General features: G+C 36.2%; 1 protein-coding gene across 9 annotated transcripts in view; it reads left to right on the top strand.

The window, feature by feature from the left end:
• The window catches only part of SUPT3H (SPT3 homolog, SAGA and STAGA complex component), a 282,301-nt gene that overhangs the window by 185,373 nt on the left and 74,179 nt on the right, over positions 1–22,749 (top strand). For all 9 annotated transcript variants that reach the window (XM_030037308.2, XM_030037306.2, XM_030037305.2 and 6 more), the window contains 3 exons: positions 4,522–4,608; positions 5,792–5,882; positions 7,579–7,715. In XM_030037308.2, the coding sequence (XP_029893168.1) occupies positions 4,522–4,608; positions 5,792–5,882; positions 7,579–7,715 (315 nt within the window). The remainder of the gene's footprint in view (positions 1–4,521; positions 4,609–5,791; positions 5,883–7,578; positions 7,716–22,749) is intronic.

Here is a 22,749-nt window from a genome sequence, read left to right as displayed (position 1 = left end):
AATGTAATTATCCTCCCAGGATGTGCTCACTGTGTAAAGCACGTTCCTATGCTGACGAGTGGAAACAAATTCTGTATTTTTCCTGTGTATGTTAGGATTAGAAGTTCAGGTGTCAGCATTAGTAGTATGTGAGATAATATATGGAAAGATTTAAGTGAAAAACGAAGTTTAATTGCTTTTGGAAAAGTATTGGGATGCTCTGTTTAGAAGACATTTATGGCACTATATCTAAATTCAGAATATTCTATTGGTATTTTTATAGTTGAACACTTTTGTTCTAGAAAAGATGAAAAAATAGGACATTTTTATGCATATATAATAACAAAACAACCTTCCTGCCTCAGAAAAAAATTCAGCCAGGTGAACTATGATCTAATTTTCCTCTATAATAAAAACAGAATCATAGCTCCTGAAGCATTATTCTTGGCTGCCAGCAGTTTCAAAGCATGCAGACATTACCATTTTGACTCTGTCCTGCTGTTTAACTGGAAGGATTATGTCACAACATAGTATGTTTGTTTTCCAGCTCTTTGTCTGTTTGTCCATCAAGACGTTTTTGTAGAAGAAGTATTGGTGATTGTTGACTTTGGAGGTAGTGGAAGAAAAAATAATTATGAAAAAAAAAAAAAGCAGACAGTACCATTGAAGTAACTGTGCTCCTGTCATAGGAGAATGAATACTCCTTTCAACAAATCTATAATTTGCAGAAGTTGCAAAAAGAAAATAGCCGTAAGGTGACTGTTAACATACTTCAGTTCATCCTGCCAAGAAAGTTAACTTCATAAAGTCATTAAACCAGTGATTACATTTTAAAATATTATTCCCCAGCCATTTCTTCTTAGACTTTAAAATATAGTTACTGTATATACTACCTTCTTTGTAATGTGAAAAATTGTAAAATACACTTATTTTTCATAAACTCCTAATTATTAACAGAGCTATTTGCGCTCCTATAGTTAAAGTCATTTCAACACTTCCGTTATTTAAACTTCACTTTTAGGGGTTCATAATTTGGCTGTAATAAAAAATACGTTCAGACTCAGAGGTCTCAAATATTGTTTGCTGGTATTAGGAAATTTAGCCTGTTTTTCTTTAAGAAGCTAAGTAATTTGGATTGTTTGCTGTTTTGCAGTATAATCCAAACCAAAATATTTTGTAATGTGGACTAAATAATTTCAATAATTAAAAAAATTAGGAAAAGACAGTGAGTACGTTGGAACTGCTGCTGTCCCAAATTCTGTGGCCGACACTGAATATAGCTGAGGCTCAGGGAAAGGAGATGGTGGGAAATTCTTGCCATATCTCCACTGTTGCTGTATAGTAACCTCATATACGAAAAGTTATTGCAGCATTTATATCACGCCTATCATCTGGAGTCACGGGCAGTAGACCCACTGCTTACAGAGTAAGAACCCCCAGTACTTCCACTGCAGCGAAAGGTGAAAGACCTCCTGACTTCAAGCTTGCATAGCTGAAAATTGCTTTTCTGGAATGATAAATGCTCGGGTGCTCGGAGATGGATCGTTTCTTTGGTATAGCTTCCTGAAATCCCCCTTCATCATGTAACGCAGCCACGGTAATGACTCAACAAGGCCTTCAGCTCCGGAAATTAAGGAATCGGGGCTTATTGCATATTAATGGCAACTCTGGGACAGTCAAATAAGACAGTTTGTTATAATACTAATTATAGCAAAGCACTCATGTTGTGGTTTGAATGAGTCAATTATGTGTGTGTTAAAACTATAAATACATCTTCCCCCCAACCTAGGCTGTGTGGTACGTAATTTTTTTTTAATTGCTTGGATACATATTTACCTGAGCATATCCTGGTTTCCCAGGTAAATATGTGTACCAATGCAGAACTCATTATGGTCTGTTTGGATAAATAATCCATATTTTATAACTGTACAGGAAGTAATTATTTTCGTATTTTGCTTTCTTTAAGCCAAAGAAATTAAATGCCGTGTGTTCATTCCTTAAAATAAAATAGATGCAAAAGTCAGGGCAATATGAGAATAAAGTTTTCATTGTTTTGGTAGAAACTGAGAATATTATTCCAGATTTTGATCTTGTGTTTAGCCCAGAATAACTCCATTAAAGTAAACAGTGTTATTCAGGATTTACTTAGATGCAAATGGGACGTGAATTTGGCCTCCTCGCCTTACTCTCCCTGACTTCATTGGGAGGTTCCTGTAAGCAGCTTGCACACCATCTTTGCTTTAAATGACATTGTCACATGTTTATCATTTGGAAAAATAAGGTATTTCAGCTACATGCAGAAATTAACATATCTGAATTTTATGGTAAGAAAATTAATGTCTTCTAGAATCATAGAATGGGTTGGGTCGGAAGGGACCTTAAAGATTATAGTTACGGTCCTGTACGTGTTAGGGAACTAGAGCATACTTGCACGACGGATATTTCTGCCATTGTTTTATATGATATTTGGAAAAGCTGTGTTGTGTTACCACCATGCTAAGGTCAGGTTTTGTAACACTTTTAAGCTTAGTGGGGCCAAAGTCAGCCTTGGCATAAATCCACTAACTGCAGTAGATTTACACCAGAGATGAATATTGGCTCGTTCTTGGTAAATTTATTTTTATCCAGCTCTTTATATTTTATGTTAGAAATATAAGTAGCTTGCGTGCCCTCAAACTAATCAGAATAAGAAACAGTTTTGCTTATGCCAAAAAATAGAACTATCGTTTTTCACATTCTTACATTTTTCAAGTAAGATTATATTACTGTGACTTCTGAATTCCTGAAATCTCTCTGGTCTCTGTGACTGCAAGGGCCAAGAGAGGGTTTCAAGGGGAAAATCTGAAACTCTTCGTGCAGTATGTTTTGTGTTGTGCATACGAGATACAGTTAACGTTTTATATGCATGTGATTAGTGTGGAAAAAAATTAATGCAGTCCAATATTATGATTTATGGACTGAATCTTTTGCCCAGTGAACACTTGCCAAAATGAAAATCTTTCCCTCCCCCTCCTCCTTTGGATATTAGAAACAGCTACTGTTTTTGTTGATCTTTTTAACTTCTGAATAGGCCTATTTCAAGTTATAGCAGCATGGGAGCTCAGATTAATAATATACTTATTCAGCCAGTGATACTGAGTGAAACCATTGCTAGTGTGAGTATGAAGGATAGGATTTCTTTAAATTATTTTCAGGTGCATTAATGCATTTCTGAAAGAAGAATATAGAGATATTTGAAAATAAATTAAATTTCTGTTTATCGATTGTGTTACAGGTGTGTATGAGTTTTAATATCAAGAATTTTTGAAGGCGTCTCTCCTTTTGATAACTTCTGTACTGTGCTCGCTGTCAGTCCATCCATCAGATGGTTAACAAGGATAACAGCAAAGAGATTATGATTAAATCTTGCCTTTTGAACAATATTTTTGAATTTAGAGGAAAAGGCATCTTCCATGCTGTGAAGCATCCTTTCTATCCCACCTACTCTACAGCATCATCTTAAGCCAGAACCAAACGCTAGCGAGGTGAAAGGAGCAAATCCCGCAGACTTCTCGTCTGCATTTGCGTTAGACCTCCTTAGCCCAGTAGTTTGATAAGCATCAGCTTGTGCAGGTTTACTTTCTAAGCTTGTACTGGTTTTGATACGATCTCTTTGTGTATAAATTAGCCCAATTTCCTGCACCTACCAAAGGTGAATCCAAGGCTGATGTGCTTAGTCCCTTACAAAGAGATTTTTGCTCTTTACAGCACAATTTGAGGAGTTTGGGGCCTTTAGAGGCACTGTCGCGATGGAGGCGAGGACAGATCTTTGCTTCACACTCCTTTGGCCACCTTTTATCAATTTTTTTGCCATTCATTGCTCAATCCCATCTTTACCTCTATCATGTCTGAATGGCCTGGTCTGCTCAATTAAGGTTTTTCCAATTACCTTATTTATAGAGTCGGTGTTTCTTATCAATTTATTTTCTTTCTCTCAAATGAAATAAGAGTATGCCTAAAAAAGTTCTTCGTGTGAGTCTGGCTTGTACTAATGATAAGTCAAGTTGGCGTAGAGTTTCTTTCAAAAAATACTTAGGTAAGCTGTTTAAAATTAATATTTGTTATTCTAAAAAATTGTGAGAGGGATCAGCTGCCCTTCCACAGTTGCAGATAAAGTGCTATGGCAAGAATTTGGCATTTTTACTTTGCCTGAGAGAATTATATGTTCATTTTCTGGGCTAATGTGGTGCAAGGAAAGGAAAAAAAAAAAAAAAAAAAGGATGTAGTGCTTTTTAAAAGCAATCCTTTTAAACATAAACAAAAAAGCTTTTGCTTGAGATTTGTCAAAAGTCTTTCAGTCTTTTCGTAAAATTGTTATACTTCTTGGCTAACAAGAGCCGAGTGAGTGACACCTTTGAGAGTCCCAGCTTGTGTTTTAGTGCATAGCTTGTATTTTGCTATGCACTACCATGCAAAATATTATCTGAACTTATTTAAAACAAACCCTAGTGAATAAATTTTTTAACACAGAAACAGCCGTCCTAATTTATTCATTGATTTTAGTTGCAGCAAGCAGCTGAAGTTTCTCAGCTGAGAGGAGCTCGAGTCATCTCTGCTGAAGATCTCCTGTTCTTAATGCGCAAAGATAAGGTATAGTAATGAGACAGAAATTTCTTACTTTACATAGTAAGGTGCTTACCGTGTTGTAAAGTGCTTGTTTATCCTATGTGAAAGGAGACCATCGTCACGAAAAGCTTTATTTAAAAGTATAGCTGCTCTGCAATTGTATTGTATTGGACGCGGTACAATATTTACATAACATTTTAATTAATTCTCATTTTTTCCTGTAACTTCAATTATCAATAGATTTTTTTCACTAAGCTTTAGGGTGGGTAATATACCTTAGAGCTTAAAACAATTTGTTAATAAAGGTGTAAATATTGATACTTATCCTTTATAACTCTTTTATTAAAAATCAGTCATTCTAATTTCCTCATAGTTATGCAGGGTGTAGATGTGACATTTGACAGTGTGACCATTACATTTTTATCATCTAGGATGTCAGTAAATCCTGACTTGATTTTACTTTATAATATATTTCCTGTACTTTATGTCACTAAAATTTCTCTGGATAGTAAGGAGAGCAGGTCAATAATTTAAAAAAAAAAAATTCCATACAAAGATTGAGTTCATTTTCTTTCTTCAAATTTCAAAATTATTAAAAAATTATTGTCAACTATTTTAATCAACATTATTTATTCTTCCTTTGTCTCCTTTTCTTCCTTAGTTCCCCCCTTTCTCTCCCCCTTTTCTCTCCCCTTTGTTTTTCTCTCCTCATTTGATAGGTAAAACCTAATGACCAAAACAATATCAAAATTTAAAAAACACTAAAACATGAAAACCAATTGCAGTTTCTTTATTGGATATGATCTGTAAGGCTATACTGAAAACAGTGGTTAATATGGATGTCAAAGTTCATGGTAATATGCATTTGTAGGTTTCAATTTCCAAACTAAGCAAAGATTTTGGAGTGCCCTAAAAGAAACCTGATTTCTGAATTTCTGCTTTCTGAAAGTCAAACCCATATCTGTCTCACAGTTGGCAAGCATGGTACCAAGGAGCTCAAATAAATAATTTTTAATGTGGAATTGGTACTGACCTTGATGTACTTTCTATGTATGGATTTTCAGTAGAATCAAAAATTATGAACATTATAAAAATCATATTTACTGAGTAATGTATTACTCATTCTTATGTTTGTGTGTTACAAAGTTAGTCTAAATAAAAAAACCCTATATAATACTAATTAATATCAATGTATTTTTTCTCTTAGAAGAAGCTTAGAAGGCTACTTAAATACATGTTTTTTCGAGACTACAAATCTAAAATTGTTAAAGGAATAGAAGAAGATGACCTCCTTGAAGGTAGAGAAAAAATTACTTAATATGGGGGAAGCTCGGTATTTTTGTAAATGTGCTGAACAGCTCAATGCAAGGTATTAATGTCTTCCGTAATATTTAAAGACACAAAAATATTGTCTTCAAGTAATTTGGTTTAAAATCTCTGCTTTTCCATTTGAAGTACTTCTAAAGTAAGTATTTGCATCTACCATTCAAATGGTAAGTAACACTGCTTAATGTCAGAACTCTGTTGAAGTAAGAAACTGGTGCTGATTAAAGGGCTAATTGATTTCAGCATGTGTAATATAAATGCGGCAGCTACCGTGTGCAATTGAATGGACGTTTGTTAAATTATTATCAAAGGGTTTTGACATGTTTTACAAAAAAATCCCATAATCTGAAGTCGTTGAATACTAATATATGTCCTGGGTTTGTTTTCAGTGTGGTTTAACGTTTTATACTTTGAATCTGTAATTTAAAGAATGGGAAACACTTTTGTTTCCCCATTCTGTGAGGATTTTATAACAGATTTTATAACCAATGCATTTAAAGGAAAAGCTCTTCAAATTAAAAATATATTAATTTATGCCATATAATTTGCTGGTATAAAGTTTTGTTGATTTATATTAACAGAAGAATTAGCATTCCCTTTGTAAAAAGTTAAGTTGAAACTTATCACAGCAAATCTAAACCTTGCTGTACTTTTATAACATCTAGCAATTCCATACGCAACTTTTTGTATTTAACTTATTTCCTTTCTCAGAGCCTTTTATTTTTATTTTTTTTCCCTTACAATTAATTCCTTGTGTTTGGTTCCTCTGAGCATCCACACTGATGTTAGGTAAACATTGTACTTCTTGCTTTGACTTAGTCAATCTCTGGATAAATTTTTGTCAACTCATTTGAGATTTAATTTGCCTGTGGCATTTTATTTTCACCACACGTGAAAGTATATTGTTTCATGCAAGCAATCTGGCAATGTAGTTTCCTACCTGACAGCTTTAGGTTTTTTAATACTTAAGTCAGTGTCACTATTTAAAACAAATAAACAATTTTCGTAAGCCATTTAGATGCTCATGAAATGCTTCCTAAACACAGTTCATCTGGGATTAAAGATTGCATTTTCTGGCATGCTTTGGTAATTGAAGCCATTAATTTTGTTTTGTGTAGCTAATGTCTTTATTACTGCTATTCTGTTTAGAACAACAGAGATCACCTTGCCAGGGTTCTCCAGGTTTTAGTGGAGAGCAGTACCGTAGAGCTGCATCTTAGTGTTTGTGTTATGGTTTGCTTTAGGCAGTAGGTAACGAGGATGTTCTATGTGCTTTTGGGAAAGAGCATTTCTTCTACATAGTCTGTTCTGTGAGTGAGGGTTTTTGTACAACCAAAGAAGCGTGGTTTCTTCTACAGCTCTGTCCATTGTGGATCCTTCAGTGAGAAATAATGATATATGAGCAGTAGACTAGGTTTCTCTAGATTCCTAGTAACCACTAGGTTGTACTAGAAAACACTAAAGGTGATTTTTTCCTACAGTGCTGCTGCAGCATAGCAGTGACATCACCTCAGTCAGGTAGCACAACTTGTATGAGGAGGACAGTAAGAACAGGACTTTTCTGCACAGTGCATGTGATTCTAAAACATGTCCCTCCTAGGGACATTGGTTGGTGTTTGGAGAAGCCAAATAACTTAAGTTTGTTGTTCTTTGCTTACCTTTGTGAAGACAAATTCAACAGTAATAACACGAACAAACGGCAGAAGCTTGCTCAGGACTTTCTCAACTCCATTGACCAGACTGGAGAGCTCTTAGCCATGTTTGAAGATGATGAGATTGATGATGTCAAGCAAGAACGGATGGAGGTAATTCTTTTCTTCTACTGATACGCAGCTCTAGCAGAGAAAACTGTGAAGTATTTCATACACCATGCTAGTCCGATGCCTTTTTTGTGCTGCATATATCATTGTTACTTGTTTCTTTCCTTTTGCCCAGTTGCTCTAAAGGAACCCTATTTCCATATTTTTCCTGTTCACTCAAATGTTTTCTGATATCTAAGCATGCATGCTGAGAAGGAAGATTACAAGAGGGTAGTTATGGATCTTTCCGTCTGCCATGTATTTGCATTTCCTTCCTGTAGAAAGCAGATTCTATTTATAAACATTTCACATGCATTTTTCACAGTCTTTTTTTTCTTTTTCATTATTCCTCTCATTAGAAAATCGTTTCAATAGCATTTGAGGAGTCTTTTCATATAACACAGCTTACAGATAAAATTAAAATACTCAGTGCAAACATGCTTCAGTATATGCTCTTCTTTCCGTCCTGCTTTCAAGTCCTATTTTCTGATCTATGTACATATGAAAAATTATGTCTACATTACAGAATGCAGTAACATATCACTTTGAAAAAGCTAGCCTGGGATCAAGAAGCAGTACAGCTGTGTTGGCATGGAAGTCTTGTGGAGCGATAGTTTTGATACCAGTTGGTTTTGATACCAGTTTTACTGGTTTCACTGAGATTTAGCTGTATTGGCACAAGATACTACATCATAGCAAGTACGCCTTATACATCTTATCAACCCCATGGCCTCTCTATCAGTAGAGCATCTTCTTGAATGTCATTTACTCTGAAGTATTTATAAGATCCAAAGGCTGTATCTGTACTAATCAATAAACTAGGCCAGGGTCAGTTCTCCGGCCCTGAAGGCAGATGACATGGCCTGGCTTGGGCCCCTATGGCTAAATTTTTGGTAAGTGGACAGGGCTACCCTGTCTTTTCGGTAGCCCTGTCTGTAGCAAATATGGAGAACAGTCCATGGCCCCTGTTCATGCTCAGTTCCTCCTCACGTCTTGTGTGGGCAACTGGATGTCAAGGGCAAAATGGTGCCAGGAGCACACTCACAATTCCACACTAGTGTTTGGGCCAATTTCCATCCTTTTTAGTCAGTAGTATAGTGTATGTGGCTGTTTGAAACTTGCTATTTTTAGAGTGCTTTTTATACCCTTTCAGTAGTAGAAGCTGGTTACTTTGGTCTGATTTTCTTTTCTATGCTGAGGTGGCTGATGCATTCAGTAATATTTGTGTATTTAATATTTGACTACTAGGGCCTCATTTCACGGTCAGGATTTCATGGAAAATTCTAAGAAATAACCTGATTTTTATCCTACCCTAGTTGTAAGTCTCATTTTTTCTTCTTAATGGAGCCCCTTTTCAGAACTGGCGCTTTCCCAGTCCTGTTTCCCCTTCCTTCTTCCCATTACAATTACTCAAAATCCAGTCAAGGATCCCGTCTCTCTAAGAATTTGGCTAGGAACAAGTCCGATTTCTCCCCAGCTGAGAATCAGTGTCGTAGAACAGTTGTTTTGGAACTGATGGTTTCTTTTCTTTTCTTTCTTATTTATTTATGCAAAATGTTACGTTTTGCATAAAGGAGGGCAAATCCTTTGAGCTTGTATGCACAAAAATACATAACAGCACTGTTCTGAATGAATGGGTTATGTGCTTGACTTTACATTCTCTTGTGTCATTCCAGTATAATATTTTTTCCGTCTAAAAAACTACAGAAGTTGCTAGAAGTATGAAGTTCCCTGTCCTAGGCAAGGACAAATTTGACTCTATGTTTGTCTGTCAAGGAATGTGTTCCTGTAATCAAATATTTATCTTTCATCTGACTACATGTTTTGTTTTTTCTCACTAGACTATAATTTATGAACTGTAGTGTGTGTGTGTGTGTGTGTGTGTGTGTGTGTGTATAAAGTAATTCTTCTCTCTATTGCTCTACTTTGTTACATTTTGTGAACTCCTGATCTGTTTCCACGTTAAAAAAAAAAGACAAAAATCAAGATCTACATATTTTAGAATAGATCAATGAATTACATACAGGTATGAAGTCAGTACTATGTATTTTCTTTCTTACTAGTTTTTAAAACTAATGACAAAACATGAAAGATTGCTTGAGACATGCTGTTCAAAATGTTTAACATATTTTTGGCTTTGTTTTGTTTGGGATTTTGTTGTCACTTTGAGGTGGGTGGAAAGGAATCAAAGATAGTAGGAAATGTGATCCATTCCTAAAGGAAGAGTTGTTAGTGGATGGGCTAATCTCATGTATCACATTTTCTTTGTGCAGTAGATTGTTTAATCCACGCTAAGTTTTGGAGGAAATCCAATAGACACTTTAGAAATTGTAACAGTGTTCTTTAAGGAATTAGTGTACTTAAATCATGAACTGTGATCTAAAGGCAGTGTTCCTTTTAGGTATCAATTACCTCAGAAATGTGTGGTTATCTTGGTTTGGACAACTGTAAATGATTTCAGTTCCACTTTGCCTTGGGCCAAAATCATGCTAAGTTGTCCAGAGCAGATGATAAACATATATTTCTGATGTCATTATGGGCTAAACAGGATATGATTGTTTAGCAGTATGGTTTCAGTTATGATACAAAAAGCAAATATTGTTTATACTCATTTCTTTTAAAACATTTTATAAAATTAGAGCTAAAACTTCATGAGATTGCTTGCTGTTGTGAGGTCTATTCTGTATTTGTACCATGGAGGAGTAAGCAAAGCTCCAAGCCACTTTCAGACATTACTAAAGGAGAACAAACAAGTCTACAGTTTTGACTGAAAAACACCCACTAATGCTGTCATTAAAAAGAAAGGACATTCTTCTAGGATTGTATATAGAACTTATTGATGTATTCTGTGGTTTTAATTTGAAACAAAGGAACTATCTCTGAAACAGTAATAATAGCAATGTGCAAAAGAAAGTGGAATACTCTTAAAATACAGAACAAAATTAAGAACAAAATTCTCATAATACGTGATTATGTTGTCAATACTTTGTGATCATAACTTATTATAGAAACTTCAATAATAGCAATAAATAGTGGCAAACCAGTCAACTGTAGTGGCAGAATCAAACCAAAATAAAAACTGGAATAGCACCTCTGTCTCACTTCATAACAGTTAGTATTTTGCCCTTCTAAGATAGCAGCAAAACACCAGTGAAACACTGCTCCTCAGAGTAAGAACAGTTATAGATGTAATAAACTATTCTAGTTCATAGATGGAATTGAACTGTGCACGTGAAGGAGAGCTATCCGGATCATAGAAGTTGTCTTCATAGCAGGTGACACTCTCTTGAGAATAAAATCTAATGGTGATCTCCCTAACACCCCTTTTTTATTGTACAGGTTAGGCTCTGGAATAACCAGAGCTGGTGGCTCTCAGGAATTCAATTTCCCTTCTATTGCCGGTTGTATGACAGGATCTATGAGAAATAAAACCTTTGCAAGTGGATTGCAATTTGGCTTTCCTCTGTCTCTTAAAAATCTTTTGGAGGGGAGAGTTGGGATTCCTGTGGGATATGGCTGAATTGGTGTGGGGAGAAGTTGCATACGCATTTAAAATCTTGGCACTTTTCCTTATTTTGCAGTTTGGATAGAGATGCAGTTTTGGGTGTTTGTGTCCTTATGTTGCTACTTTGAACCTCTCAGGTGACCGGCCCATAGTAAAACTAGCTGCAGGTTTGGTTGTGATTTTGTGAATGGTAAAGGCAATTCTGCTAAATTTTTCTATCAGAACCACTATCAAATTCTCCATGTCTTGTTATTAAGATCGAGTACAGCTGTGTTAAAACATCACTGCAAAGCTGACTTCTGTCTCATTCTGTAAATACCCATTTTTTATCATTTGATTTATAGTTCCACCTCCCCTACCAGGAAAAAGTCTTCCCATCAGAAATCTGAACTGACATACAAAGGAATGCATAGAGCATCACACTGTGAATGCTCTGTTTCACTTTTGTTCCCCTGGGATTAAGAGAAACACCATTCATCTGTCACTCCGACTGCTAGTTTAGGGATATATTTCCAACACTCGGGTGTTATATGGCAATAATTCAGTTGCAGTAGCTACCATAATGCTTTCATAGTACATTGCAAGTTTGAATAAACAGTGGAGAGAAGATAACTTCCCTAGAAGAATACACTACCTTGAAAGCAGGCTAGGTGCCAGCAAAAGGTTAAAACTAAGTTACATCCCTACAGAAAGGGATCAGCAGAAGCTTGTGGTTCTTTAAGGTGCGTTGTCCTATGAATCACATTCGGTATTTAAAAACTCCAGGTCCTTACTGTTGTTCTAGGAAGTTCATTGTGGATGTGATTTTTCCTCTACTGTTCATTAATATGCTTCTGTACCAAGGTCACAGAAATGCAATGGGCCCTGTGCAAAATACAGTAGATTGCAATAAAGTGTAGGTGTGTTTGGGATATACCCTTTGTTCACATTTAATTTTGTCTGTGTTCAGATACAATGAATTTGTGTCCGTGAAACACACCTAAACACTCCCAGATGCACCTCGGGATACAAGGAATCATGTTCTACAAGTTCATTCTGTTTCAATCATAGCAGTAAGATAGACTTGTCATATCGTAGTAAATTAGACCATGACCAAGAAGATTGCCTCCAACTGGAATATGATCATCAACTTTTGAGTGGTCACGCTTTGACCTGAGCCAGGTAGCGTTGTCCCAAACAATTCCCGGGCACAGTTTGGGATTCAGTCTGGGCCAGGAGCGTTCTCCATGGCACGGTTTGGATGTGGCTGCTCTCTTTGGGAGGCTCAGAGGGCAGGAGCACGGACACAGGTTGCTCCAGCCCTCGGAGCTAGGGCATGGACCTGGCATCTTTTAGTTGAGACAGCTAAAATTCGGTGAGATAATTCAGAAAAAAACTATGAGCTTTTCTGTTAAGGGAGGATCCGAAAGATGGTGTTGAAGTACTCAAATTCATTGTACTAATGCGGAAAAGATGTACAAAGAAAATAAGCAGGAAATGATTTAGAAAGAGCTCTGAGGCCTTTTAGTACTACCGTGCTCATTTCACTGGTGAAAATTATGCCAGTCTAAGTGCTCTGTGGGGTCATTACTCTTTAGGGAGTATCTGTTCATGCAGGGTGTATCAATAACAAACTGGAATTTGATTTAAAGCCCATATGGAAAGCTTAGTGCTATAGTACAGACAACACATACTTAATAGAAACTGCATGCCGGAAGACAAACTGAGAAGTTTTATGTTACTAAACATCAGGGCGTTGTTTCTTGGAGCACATCTTTTTTTGCTATATAATTTTTATGATAAACTTATTTTTCTTCAGAAAGAATTATTTTCAACTTTCTTACCGATTTCAGATTCTTGTTGACAGAATCTATATTTTGGGACAGAATCCTTGCATTTAGTTGAGCGGTGACTTCTGTTATCTCACAATATTGTGCCCAAACCTAATAATTTATTAATTTTTAGAATCACAGTTTATAAGTGCTAGCCCTTCTTTGATTTTAACAGATTTGATTTTAACGGAAAGAATGCATCTTGGGGTAAGATTCGGCTACAGATGAAAATGTTTACATTTGTTTTGGGTTTTTGCATGTGAGCTGAGTGTCTCATCTCCCACTGTAATTCCTGGAGATCCAGGCAGTATAAATAGTGGAGTTTAGAAAGCTATTCAGCTGATCAAATGTTTGTGTCTTCGTTACAGTGAGCTACACAGCTCTGTAGGCTCCTCTGGATGTATTTATCTTGCGGGGAATTTCTCTGTGTTGTCAGTGACCATTCTGCTTCTATCCTGGCCATATGTGGGGAGTGGAGGCTGAAAGATGAAGATAAAAAGTTTTAGAAGTGGAAAAGGCTTGAGTTTTGGGGAACTAGTAAAGGAATGGAGTATACATGCCGACAAGTACATACGGTTGCTTGGGTTCACTTGGGAATAGGAGTGTAATCCCTGTTGCATTTTTGTTCTGTCTTTAAAAAATACTCTCACAGACCTATCATCTATCACAGATCTATCTATTCATCACAGATCTATCCATTTATCTTGTGCTGGTCCCCATATAGAATTGCAGCTTTCTAATATTATATCATTTACACCAGCAACTCAAGTTACAGCCTTAAATTTTAAGACATTAAGTTTTGGAAAAACAGGGGGTAGAAAATAAGGTTCCTTAATTCTTTACTCAACATTGTCAAATTTGGGCAAAGGGATCCCAGTGATGGGACACAGAAGGACAAGCCATACCATTAAATACCTTAAGTCTTATGATACATTCTCCTATGGACTAAATAATTGCAGCCCTAAGTGTACACCAGTATCATCCTCACCTGTGTTTCCAGGCCAAATAAGAGGAGGTTGTCTTGAATTTGAAAAGGGACTTATGGCTAAGTAACGTACTCAAATACGGGAAGGTTCCTGCCCAAGGACAGTAGATTCCTGGGACAGTGATGAATAAACCCCAGCAGCTCCATTTCCCATCCAGTTAAGCTGCTTTGAGAGCTCGGTGCATCACTACCACAAGTTGGGCTGAATTTTACTTAACAGTACCTGCCTAAAAGTTTAAACATCCCAGTAAGTTAGGCCACCTTCTGTACTCAGAAATGAGCAGCAATTCATGGGCAAGTTAATTTCTTAGATGAAAGAGAAAAATGCTTTTTCTTTGCCTCTTTTTTTTTTTTTTTCCCCAAAAAAACATTTAAGTCACATTTGCATGTAGTTCATCAGATGTTAGGAAAAGTAATTCTGGTGCCTCCTGGGTCATTCTTTTGGGAGACTGAAGTTCTATGTATGCAGTGGGACCTTGATGATATGAAAAAAAGAGTGTAATGATGATCTCTAATAGACTATAAGGTCAACACCAGCTCCCTATATACTGTCTGCTTCTTTTGATGTACATAGATGCAAAGATTAAAAAGATCGTAGATGGAACAGCAATCAAGAAAAAAACCTTTATTCTCTAGGCAGTGTTTTTTTCAATATAGCAAAACATACCTTACCGAAGTTAGGAATGCAAATATAGAAGGAAGTAATTTCACTGCATCAGTCCAGTGTTTCCAGATGAGTGCAAACGTAGCACAACTAGTAGCGTCTCAACTGTAAATTAGCTGTCTAGGCATCAAGGTGTTTGTAACCATTATTCGGTATAAAAATAAGCCTGCCTGGTATTAATGGTTTCTCTGATTACACATTGCTTGGGAATGTTTGGGATACCGGGAAAACACTATTTCTCTTGGGTAATGGTTGAATTGGTTAAAAGTAAACAGAAAATAAACAGAAACAGTTTTTCATTATTATCTATACGTCTGTAAATATTGTGTCATTCTCATCGGAATGGGAAAAATCTATCAAGTGGAAAAAACTTCTTGTTGTAGCCAGTAATATCAACAGACTTTTTACGCCGCTACAAATCCAAGATTATTAGGGTTTTCTCACTTTGGGTTTGATTGCTATGGTTACATAAAGCATGCTGTTTGTTTGGGTCTTCAGTCCTGGTAAAATATTGTTGGTTTTAGAGCATTTTAGTGAACGTTGCTCATACTGCAAATTTAGGCAGTTTTGCTGGGACGACCAGGTGTTATTTGCTTTTCTGTCTTTTAGTTCTTTGAGTATTTTTTTGCCACTGTTTACTTTCTCTGAGGAAGAGGAAGATTCTGGGCTGTCGTATTTTGTATTTTTGATGCCCAAATGACTGTGTTCAACTTAACTTTTGGAAGGAAACTTTATATATATATATTATTTATATCTATAATTAAATGTAGACACACATACATATAAACAGTATTTCCACAGAGCATTTGATTAGGAGCCAAATATAAGACTAAAGAAACATTCTCCTTCTAAGTGTATTTTAATAGCGTGTTTATTTGTGATCCTATGTTTAACATGTTTGTTGCTTAGATATACTGGTCACCACATATTGGTACTCACAACACAGTTATTGTTTATGAAAACTTTGGAGAACTGGGAACAAGGAATGATGTTGAAGTGTCACAAAGGTCCCATTGGTAGTAGGTTATTGTAATGCTGTCATACTTTAAAGTAATTAAACAAATCAGTGCTGATAATGATTTCTATTTCTGAAGTTGTGTGGAGATGGAATAAGGCAAATCTTTTCTACAAGACAGGATGTAAGTCAGATGCTTTGGGGGGGAAAAATTACTTTTTCAGGTCTTTGAACCTTTAGGTAGCAAATTACTAATCTTTTAAGCTCCATTAGCCTACTATTTAAGTCCTTTCTGAATGAAGAAAAAATGGGAACAGTTTATTTCTTAGGGTAAAGTGTTAACCAGGCCTGTACTAAGAACAGTTTTAACATCTTGAGCTTTCCTGAAAGAATTAGTCACTTGCATAAAACCATTTTTGAGACTGTTTTGCGCAGGATTCACAAAACTCAAAAGTCCATGGAGTTGTAACACGAATGAAAATTATGTAAAAATTTCAAACACAGTATTACTCTATGACATTCCCACTTCTCACCGGTTGCAAGGAAGAGATACTCTGACACTATTGTGAAGAGCGAGACTGAAACCTCAGCACAGAGACCCTGTATTTTTGGCAGAAAGCTTCACAACCACCCACCTCTCTTGCTCCCACCTGCAAAGCTCCATGGTGCCGGAGCACCTTGGGTCATCAGCCACTGTTTGACCAAGCTTCAGTGTGCGCTCCTGAATTTCTCTCTCCTTCTGTTGAAGGATTCATATAATGAAAAGCTTTCTGCGGAAGAAAATAAGATCTTCTAACAAATGAAGACAATAGAGGAAGGTTGCCTGTGGCATGAAATATAAGGGTGGTGTTGTGTTTCAACTACTGCAGAAGAGAGAGGGCTTTCTGATTTAACAAGCAAGGTCCTGGATTTAACAGAGAGGTGAGAGCATTCACAAACCAGTATTAAGGAAAGAATTTTTTCCTGCTTCATCCATAAGAGGCTGATACATGCCTCTCAACCAGTACCAACTTAATTTATTTGAAGGTTCATTTATCTGTTATTTGTAGACACGACAGGTGTAGTGGAGAAGCGTATGTTTTCCTCTCCTTACTCCGTATATTCACTAAGGGAATAACAGTGCCTTTCGCAGTATTAGACTCCAGCCAGGAACCAAAACCGAGTTTTAATCAGGCTCATGGGTCAAGCCTGCAAATACCTTCTACAGAATTACTAAGAATCCCTTTCTTTTAAATTGGCATTTACCCTCTGATAGCAGAGTGAACGAGCTATGTGTCATCATAGCCTCTCCATCCACAGTTTGTAGCATACAGACAATATAGAGGAGCACTGAAAGTCATTTTCAGGCTGCACTCCAGCTAAATATAACCCAAATGAGCTCAGATCTATTGAATTGCACAACTTAATGGGGGAAAAAAAATCTATTGAAGGCTATTGAATGCAAAGACGTTGCATTTGGTTAGGGAAGTGCTTGAGCCACACATCACTGGGTGCTGTACGACTGTTCAGGAAAATAATTACTATAAGCTTGTCTTGTAGTTACACTATTCCCTAAGCCTTCACAGCAAGCTACTGTTGAAGCCTGGGCTAAATGGAGATTTGTTCTGTCCCTCCTTACGTGTATTTGATCTTTGCTTTTCTCCTTTTGTTCTTGGTTTGGGGTTTTGTTTTTCCTTTTTCCTTCTGACCACGGGATTAGCCAGCACTAGTGCAGTTTTTGTCCTCAGAAGTAAAGAGGTCATTTTGCTAGCTTCTGGGTTATCTTGCCCATGGTATTTGATTGAATTCAGATAGGATTTTGTGAACATTTGTCACAAGCGCTTAAGCAAAAAATCAAGAATCACTTGATTCACTCAGTAGTCACTATCTATGTATCGTCATCTTCCTTTGAGTAAGTTCTAGTCTAAAAGCTAGCATGTCACAAGATTTGATTACAAATTACCCAGTTGTTAAGTACAGGTGTTGCCATTTTTAGTTCCCATTTGCAAAGCCACCAGGGGCCAAGCCTTCCCACCTACATTCACATTAGAGTTCAGATGTCATTAGGAAAGCCAAATGATCTGTTGCTAAGGTGAAGGTCATTAGGACAATCTAATGGTAAATACATTGCTTCCTATTGAATTGAGAAGTATATTAGAAATACCAGCATTTTTGGTTTCAAAGCTCGTTCTGATAGGACTACACTTGTAACCTGACGCGTAGACTGTCCCTAAAATAGGATCCTATGGCAGATTTTTAGAGGAGATATTGTTTCAGTACTGAGAGTAAGAATAAGAACACAAATACAGTGAAGAATACAAAGTATGCATGTTAATGTGATTTTACTTTTATCAGCTTTCCACGTAAGTTAACATGCAAGGAATTCAAGTGAGCATAGGACATCTTTTAACCAGGGTAGTTGCTTCCCCTTGTACTGCAATTTCTTGAAGCATTTCTTTCTCTTTATGCATTAAACTCAGACGTGATTAGCTGTTGAATCTTATAAACTAAATAAAAGCAGTGATTCATAGCATGGCACTTGTGAGACCACATCTGGAATCTGTGTCCAATTTTGTGCTCCCAAATACAAGAAGGACTTTGACGTACTGAAGCGACTCTGGCAGAGGGTCACCAAGAAGTTTCGGGGGCTGGAGCACCTGACTTATAACGAAAGGCTGGGAGACTAGAGCTTGTTCAGCCTGAGAAAGAGGAGGCTAAATGCAAATTTTATTGCTGTCTACAACTGACTAATGGCAGGATACGGAGGAGATGGAGCCAGACCCTGCTTGAATGTGTGTGGTAAAGGACAGGATTTGGACTGATATGTAATAGGAAGAAAAAAAATTCTGATCAAGGATTGAAACTGGTTGGCCAGAGACGTTGAGGAAGTCTCCAACTTTGGAGATATTCCAAACTTGACTGGTCAAGGTCCTGAGCCACTTGATCTAACTGAACCTCTTTTGAGCAGAGTCAAACTAGAGATCTCTGGAAAGGTCCCAAACTTTTTCTGGTGTAAATTATTCTACTATTCTATGATTCTGCAGTGAAGTTTCCTGTTTCAGATATTAAAATGGCAGGTGGGGTAGAAATAGAAGAGCTTTTATAAAACACACAGATGATAAACCATCTCAAATTTCTAAAAACTGTTTAAAAATCTAGGTAGCGTATAATTGGACTTTCCAGCTTCTGCACTTTCTGTAATCTGTAACTGTTGGTATTTCCTGGAATAGACATTTTATGTATACAAGGAACAGGGTTTTCTGTCTTTCATTTTGTCTCAGTCATTGTGGTTTATTTTATCTATCATGTTGCTTGCTGTATTCTTCCGTAAGAATATGATCTGGCTGCTGTGCAAAATTGCACTTGGTGATAGCTTCACACATGTGTTGCAGCTATGGAATCAGAAGCAGTAAGATTTAAGCATCTTAAGTGTCTGTTGAAATGGTAAAGTAATATAATTAAGTTCTACATGTTGCAAAATGGGAGATGCATCCTTACCCAATCCACTAGAAAATGGACCTACAACGTTACTGACAGAACAGTATGGGTAATGAGCTGGCATAGTTTATTAACTCTACACAAGGTAGCATGGTTCCATTTGTATGTTTTGCCCCTCAAGCTTTAAATTTTGTCTCCTGTCTTTTCTTCCGTTTTGCTCTACCATCTTTGATTAAAATTGAGGATACCTAGACAATTACACACTTTCATTAAATAAATCAGAAAAGGTTTTTTAATTGGATACTCAGGAAAAACAGTAACAGTTCTCACTTTCAGATAGCTACCTTACATGAAGCCCTCATGGAGTGAATATGCAGAGTTTAATCTTACAGATATTCTTGAGGTCAGCATTTGATTCTTTTAATAATCTGGGGTTCACATTTAGCTAACTTTGACGTGGCAAAAATTAGGCATTGCTGCCACTTTGGCTCAACAAAGTACATCCACAGCTAGACCTAAATTTTCAAGGAAGACAAGACCATAGTATTAGTAATCACTAGAAAAAATACTGATTTTGTGTAAAGAATAAATTTTAGAAATCGATTTATGTGAATTCAGGAAGATCTTTATCAAGTGGGGGGCCACAGGCTTATTTTTGAGCAAAAAAAAAAAATTCATGTCAGTTGAATGTGTGGTTTTATGACTTAAGATGGAACTCATTTCACTTCTGTATGCAGGTAGTGGCAGGATTTTAGAATTTCTTTGGCATAATGGTATCTGTATGATGTACACTATACTTTTGGTGTTCTAAAAGATTTCTTTAAAAGCAATGGCAAGAAAGCAATGTAAAGTGGTAATATAAAAATACATTAAGATGCATATGTTTTATTCTCAAATAACTCTTAAACGTTTTTTTCCAGACCATTCTTTTGAGTGGCACATGTAAGGGGCAAAGATATGGACTCCTTGGTAGCAGTGTTAAGAGCTGTTGAAACTTTGCCTCTGGAACTTCGGAAGCAATCATTAAATTTGGTTTTCCATTTGATCAAACGAAAGAAGGACGGGTAGTCTCTGTCAGAGGGCTGGATTTTATTTCCCAAGGCTAACAGCCATTTCCAGGACTTTGTCAGACCTACTAAGAGTTTTTTCTACCATTGTCAGATGGTATTATTTAAAACCAGTTCATCCACTTGTGTGGGATTCATATCCTATATCATACAGTGACTCTGACAAGAAGATGCTTTTACTAGGAGTGTTATTCAAAGCACAGTTGATTTTCTCAGGCTGCAGACATCTGCAGAAAAAGCTTGTAGAACATACAGCATCTGGTATCGAGTCGTAGCTCCTTACACAGACCATATCAAACAGCTTAGAAATGGAACACATACTCTACATCCGCTTGGAAATAATTTTTTTTATGTTTATTGTAGATGTATTAGCTGTCAGCTCATATCATCAGCTAATTATTTTATATCTGAAAATTGTAATAGCATCCTCAGATGTACTAAACTCAGGCAGATTTCCAGCTACTAATCACACCCTTCTTAAAATGGGAGTTAACTCTTGATGTACCCCAAGGCTGGAGATCTGATTTCTAGTTCCAGTATTTAAAGAAATGTATTAGTGAGATGACTGCTGTGTCTGCTAACCTTGTTACCTTGAATCATATTTTAAAGAAAGAGACAAAAATGCTGAAGAGACATTGGCATCTTTTAGAAATGCTAGATCTGACTCCAAAAATGTCAGAAAAATTCAGAAGCCCTGAGGAAGCTAAGCAACCAGCACTGAAGAGTAAATTTTCTCCAACAGGATATATGATGGCATGAGAATCTACAGCACCTTCTAACAGCGCAGTCAAGTAATTGATGCCAAACTGTGGTTGTTAGTGTAGCTACACTATAAGCACCTTTAATACTAAAAAGACTTCAACCTTCAAAGCTGTGCTTCAAAATGTTGTTTTTAAAGGTATTGTTCTTTGCATCCCAATTACGTTACATTATTAAGTATAATATTTTGAACTGAAGACATTTTTCCTTTATTCAGTGAGTAGGGTGATGTGATTTTTTAAAATTTTTCCTTTTTTCATAGATCTTTGATTCACCTTGCCAGCCCTCCACCTTCCCCAAAACCCCTAACCCTTCCATGTCAGTCAGTCTGAATCTCCAAGAAAATCTAAATAGTATGAGAGAAATCCTTAGAAATGTGAACAGGTTTTGACATTGCCAAAATGAAATTATTTTCATTTTCAGGTTAAATTTACAAAGCTGTCAGTGCCTAGCAATAAGAATGTCAACCTGAACTATAGCATATATTCAATATCTTTATAACTGATTTTGAACAGGAATTAGAGCCAGGGCTTCCTTTTCAGGAGATCATCCTGGTAGTAGGATTCTGGGATATCTCTTGCTAAGCTCTTGAATTCAAAGCTTTCTACCTTTTAAAATCATTTGACCAACTGTAGAATAAAAGTAGAATAAAAAAAAAAAAAAAAAAGACTTCTTTCTATATTTAAAAATGTTACCTGTTTTCCTCTTTTGGAAGTGACTGAAAATTTTGCATGTTGAATTGAACAGTGCTAACATCTTCAGAAGGTCTTGTTTTCATTGCAAGCGATTTAAAGAATGTGTGCAGGGAACAGTCTCTTGTTAAATTTATTTCTATAACAGGCTGGATGAATGAATACTATGTTCAAAAGTTATTATTAATGCAGCATAACAATTTGTGTATCAGGCACTGCAAATTAAGATGATTTAAAGTCAAATTCCCCAAACTAGCCTTTTTGTTAATGTCTTACAGTCTGAATACTCTTTATATCACTTTTAATTGCTGATTTGAAATAAACAGTGGCTTCTTTCTTATGATGGGACTCAGAGGAGCTGTGCTGATTTAGAAGAACCAAAAATGCAAGCAGTTATTTTTTAATAGTTCATAATTAAATTTACAAATCAGGTTACATTTAAATGAATTCTTTTCAAGTGATTTTAAAATAAAACATTTCTACAATGTACAATTACAATGAAGACTGGTGGTGTTGCTTTGAATTATTATGGTATTATTATGGCAATTTAAGAATGTTTCAAAATACTTTCTAATTATGCATATGTCTCAAATGACATAAAATTAAGCAAAGCTTTTTCTTAAAATAAATGTTTTAAAATACTCTTAGTCATTCAGAACATTGTACCTCAAACTTCATAATCATTTATAATTCTGATACACTGGTAAATTTGATTTTTGTGGGTGCGTGTGGCTAATATTAATTTAGATTTATACTCAAAAAGGAAAGTCCAATATCTGCATATTTAGACAGTGCATCAGAATACTTTCAGAACTAAAACTAGCGTCCAGTATCCATCTCAATTTATGTAGTGCTACATTATTAAATATAGTTGAGAGGTTCAGAGGTCATTGGCATACAGCATTGAGTTACTTTCTGAGCGATATAAAAGTCTGCCTTCACTGAATTATGTTGTTGCAAGCTAAAGGAGTTTTAAAATAATTGCACACATGTAATATCGAACAGTAGAAGAGTGCTGTAGGATTTAGCTAAGATAGTGTTAATATTAGCTCATTATATCTATATTTGTAAGATTCAGATTCTCAAGGGTTGTTTCTTTGGAAAGCTGCATATATTCATTATCACTTTGAACCATCAGTATAAGAACTGCCTTTGTCTTGGAAATAGAAATAAAGACTTGTCAGT

This window comes from Aquila chrysaetos, chromosome 15, assembly GCF_900496995.4.
Source record: "Aquila chrysaetos chrysaetos chromosome 15, bAquChr1.4, whole genome shotgun sequence".
Taxonomy (NCBI): domain Eukaryota; kingdom Metazoa; phylum Chordata; class Aves; order Accipitriformes; family Accipitridae; genus Aquila; species Aquila chrysaetos.
Note: the sequence above shows the minus strand (reverse complement) of the source record. Positions and strands in the feature narration are given on the sequence as shown.